The following is a 3,992-nucleotide window of genomic DNA, read 5'->3' as shown; positions in this document are numbered from 1 at the left end:
AAAAATCTATCTTATCGACAATAATTGATAACGACTAATAATGTAGTAATTTAGTACAACTTTTATGTAATTAGATTTATCATTTGAAAAATGAAAATAGAGTAGTCTGACTTTATGTCACATTTAAAAAGGACAATGCCCTAAAGAAAACACCAATTAATAGAGTTTTTCTGTAATGGGTTTGAATCGTTTTACCATTCACCTTCTATGAAAACTCCACAAGGTCAAATATATGATTCTTTCTTCTTACTGTCTCTAATATTACAAAGGTACTATATATGAGATGGGAAATGAAAAATACCAATTATGTTATGTCAAGTGTGTTCACATGAGAAAAACACATTTATCAAATTTGACTAATAGCAACAACTCCTGGCTAGCTATTGCCCTCCGTGACGTATAGTAATTAACATTGGTCAAACTTAAATGTTTTATGATAAGCTCAGAAACGGAAAGGTCATGAGCGTAGAAATTTAGACGATGACAGAAGATCTAGTCCAAAAAAAAAAAAAGACACAGGATATACCAATAGGAGAAAGGGAGAAACAAAAAAGAAAAAAGAAAAAGGCCATGAATCCCAGAAGGGTTCAACTGCAGCACGACACGTGTCCCACCCGACACATTGATTGGCTGTTGAGTGAGCACAAACGTACAAGAATGAATGGAGTCTTCATTCCGCACTTTGTTCATGCTCTTCGCAAATACTTATTGGCTTTGTTTCTGCTTTGCTTGTATAAATTGGACTCATTTCTCTCTCTCTCTCTATTTCACCTTCTCTTAGGGATCGAGTCGACCCAGTTCCAGCTCCCTCCTCTTCCTCCTATATTCTTGTTGATTATTACAGCAATCCCAGAAAAACACAGCTCCCAAAAGCGTGGTTCAGTGGTTGTGTTTTCTTTATGTGAGACATATAGATAGAAAGGAGAGGGGGAAATGGAGGGAATGATGAGTTTCAAGATTGGCAGCAACAGCACTACTGCTGCTGCGACGACGAAGGGGAAGAAGGATGAGCTTTATCATGTTATTCACAAGGTGCCTTCTGGTGATACTCCTTATGTTAGAGCCAAGCATGCTCAGGTAATACTATTCCTAGCACTATTGCATCATTGACTGCCCTTTTTGAGTACTCTTTAATTGACATGTTATATTAGGGGCCACCTACTTGTTAACGATGACTTCTGTTAGCGCAGAAGTCGTCTGATTAGCGTAAGTGGTGATGAATGATGAAGGAAATCTCTTTGGAGTTATGATTTTTGAGAGTGCGATTCAAATAAAAAAAAAACTTGTAGATGCTAGGAGACATTTAATTTCTGTTGTAGTATTCATTATACATGGTCCTTTTTTTTTTTGTTAACTCTCATTAATTCATTATCTCTCTTTCAGCTTTGTTTTGCGCGTCTTTTTGGCATTTCTGATTAGCTATTTGCCAGAATAAAGCGCTCCAATTGTAATATGGAGAATGTTTAATTAACAAATTTAGTCATTTTCACTTGATATACACTTTAATTCCGTGTTATCTTTCTCAATTCATAACTCAAAATTGGAAGGATTCATATATGAAGGAAATATTATTGTTGAGTCAATTACTGTATATATGGAAGATTTGTGAAGCACGATCATATTATTTGATTGATGAATATTAGGAGTTGACTTGGGGGTTATTTTGATCTGTAATTAGGTCTCCATTCTTTTAATCAAGTCGTATATATTACGGTGTAAATGAGATCTCATAATAGGTGATAAACGATTGCAATATATGTCTCTTCACTTATGCCACCGGTTTAGATATATAATTAGATACAAAATTAGCCAAAACAGGTAATTAACGTAATTATTTTCTTAACTTAATTTGGGTTCATTTTCATGAAAGCTTATTAGTTGTTCTAAGTAATTAACAGTATCCAAGAAAAGCATGCAAAATTAATCTTCTATTGTGTTTGAACTTTGAAGTCACTCGTTGAGATAAAAAAATTTCATCACATTTGCTACTATAGATGTGATTATGTGAAATGTACATAATCTGACCTGAATAAAAAGCATATATTATTATTTGTCTGCCCTTTTGTGCAACTTCAATAATGAATAAAAATTTACAAGCATATCCTAATAATTTGTTTTATGTAGATATATTCCTGTAGTCCTTTCAGAATCTTTAAATATTTGGAATACATGCATACAAAATGTACTTGTTGCAGTCATGACTCGATGTTGATTCAAATTAAGTTAATAGTTGTAACTTGCATTTTATTTAGGGTATATATATACTTTACTAAAAAAACCTATGATTGGCTTACTATACATCAAAATCCACTTTTAAAAAAAAATAAAAATTAGATTGCCTTAGCAGCAGGACCACAGATCACATGCCTTCTGAATCTTGACGCACCATTGGTCGTGATATCTATTTGCGCTATTTTTCCCCCTCACCAAACAATCTAACCCAGTTCTTGAACAACAATATTTCAGCTTGTCGAAAAGGATCCAGAGGCTGCAATAGTGTTGTTTTGGAAGGCAATAAATGCAGGAGATAGAGTAGACAGTGCCCTAAAGGACATGGCCGTTGTGATGAAGCAACTAGACAGAACTGAAGAAGCCATTGAAGCTATCAAGTCCTTCAGAGGCCTTTGCTCTAAACAAGCACAAGACTCGCTGGATAATGTTCTCATCGACTTGTACAAGAAGTGTGGGAAGATCGAGGAGCAGATTGACTTGCTCAAGAGGAAGCTGAGGTTGATATACCAAGGAGCAGCCTTCAATGGCAGACAGACTAAGACTGCACGCTCTCATGGAAAGAAGTTCCAGGTCTCTGTTAAGCAAGAAACCTCCAGATTATTGGTACGTACAGTCTTATCCTAAACACTTGGAAAATGTGTATTGTGAGAAGAAATATTCTGTAATTTTCATTCCGACGAATTGTTGCTTGATGCATAAGTGCATAACTAATGTTTGATTCATTTGTATCTCATTATCACTTAGGGTTTAACTTAAGTGCAACCTAACTGATCACCGCTCTAGCAACTCCATACCCTTGTAAGAGGAAGTAATCCACATCACAATAATGTATATGAAAAAATTTTGTTGACTCAATTTTCAGGGAAATTTGGGATGGGCATACATGCAGAAAGGAAACTATATGATGGCAGAGGTAGTGTATCGAAAAGCTCAGATGATCGATCCTGACTCCAATAAGGCATGCAACTTAGGACTCTCCCTAATCAAACAGGGCCGCTATGAAGATGCTCAGTTGGTTCTTGAGGATGTATTGCAAAGTCGTCTTCCGGGTGCCGATGAGACTAAGTCGAGAAGAAGGGCTCATGAATTGCTAATGGAATTGAGGTCCATACATGATCCGCCTGAGTCCGTGGACTTATTGGGGATAGATGATGATTTTGTCAAGGGGCTTGAGCAGTTGATGAATGAATGGGGCCCTTTTAGATCCAAGAGGCTTCCCATCTTCGAAGAAATCTCTCAATTTAGAGATCAAGTGGCATGTTAATATTGGTTGCTACTTTAGTTATTTTCAAAGAATTTTCCCTTTGTAGGTGTGGAAAGTGGTGAGCAAATTTGAATCCCGGTAAAATTGGCTGTGATGCGTTATAGGCCTAGACTAGTAAGACACACTTCGTGAGGATGTCTGGGAAAATTAAAATAAGGCCCCCCCTTGTACATAATTAATGATTGTGTAGGGAAGAACAAGTTGGTAATAAAAATGTGTGGATGCCAACAATTATTGGTTCCGTTTGGTTTTGCACTCCCTTGAGTCTTTTACTATTCTCATCATAACTCTCTCATGAGCATATTGTTCCAAAGAAAAAAAAATTTAAAAAAACCATTCTATGACATAAAAAGAATTATAATGAACTCAAAAGATATTTTCTTTGACGATATGAGCAGTGGCGAATCCTGGGGGGGAGCAAAAAAAAAAGGGTCCTTGATCAAAAGCACTAAAATTGGCTAAAATTATCTCACTTACTCCAGCAACAAATTTTTAT

The 3,992-nt window shown here is 36.0% G+C and overlaps 1 protein-coding gene across 1 annotated transcript; it reads left to right on the top strand.

Moving 5' to 3' along the window:
* Positions 1-731: 731 nt before the first annotated feature.
* LOC112169180 (protein SULFUR DEFICIENCY-INDUCED 1) lies at positions 732-3,737 on the top strand. The gene is made up of 3 exons (XM_024306164.2): positions 732-1,077; positions 2,467-2,835; positions 3,095-3,737. Exons 1-3 carry the CDS (start codon positions 934-936, stop codon positions 3,494-3,496), a joined length of 915 nt encoding a protein of 304 aa, XP_024161932.1. The 5' UTR covers positions 732-933; the 3' UTR covers positions 3,497-3,737.
* The last annotated feature ends 255 nt before the right edge of the window (positions 3,738-3,992 follow it).

The sequence above is a fragment of the Rosa chinensis genome, chromosome 6 (genome assembly GCF_002994745.2).
Source record: "Rosa chinensis cultivar Old Blush chromosome 6, RchiOBHm-V2, whole genome shotgun sequence".
Lineage (NCBI taxonomy): Eukaryota > Viridiplantae > Streptophyta > Magnoliopsida > Rosales > Rosaceae > Rosa > Rosa chinensis.
The sequence above is the reverse complement of the archived record's forward strand: the minus strand, read 5'-3'. Positions and strand labels throughout refer to the sequence as shown.

What these genes read in the sequence shown, in the direction of transcription:
- LOC112169180 (XM_024306164.2), top strand. Translation starts at nt 934, where the DNA reads ATGGAGGGAATGATGAGTTTCAAGATTGGCAGCAACAGCACTACTGCT. An exon ending in TTAGAGCCAAGCATGCTCAG is followed by an intron (nt 1,078 to 2,466) that starts GTAATACTATTC and finishes ACAATATTTCAG; the next exon opens with CTTGTCGAAAAGGATCCAGA. An exon ending in AAGAAACCTCCAGATTATTG is followed by an intron (nt 2,836 to 3,094) that starts GTACGTACAGTC and finishes CTCAATTTTCAG; the next exon opens with GGAAATTTGGGATGGGCATA.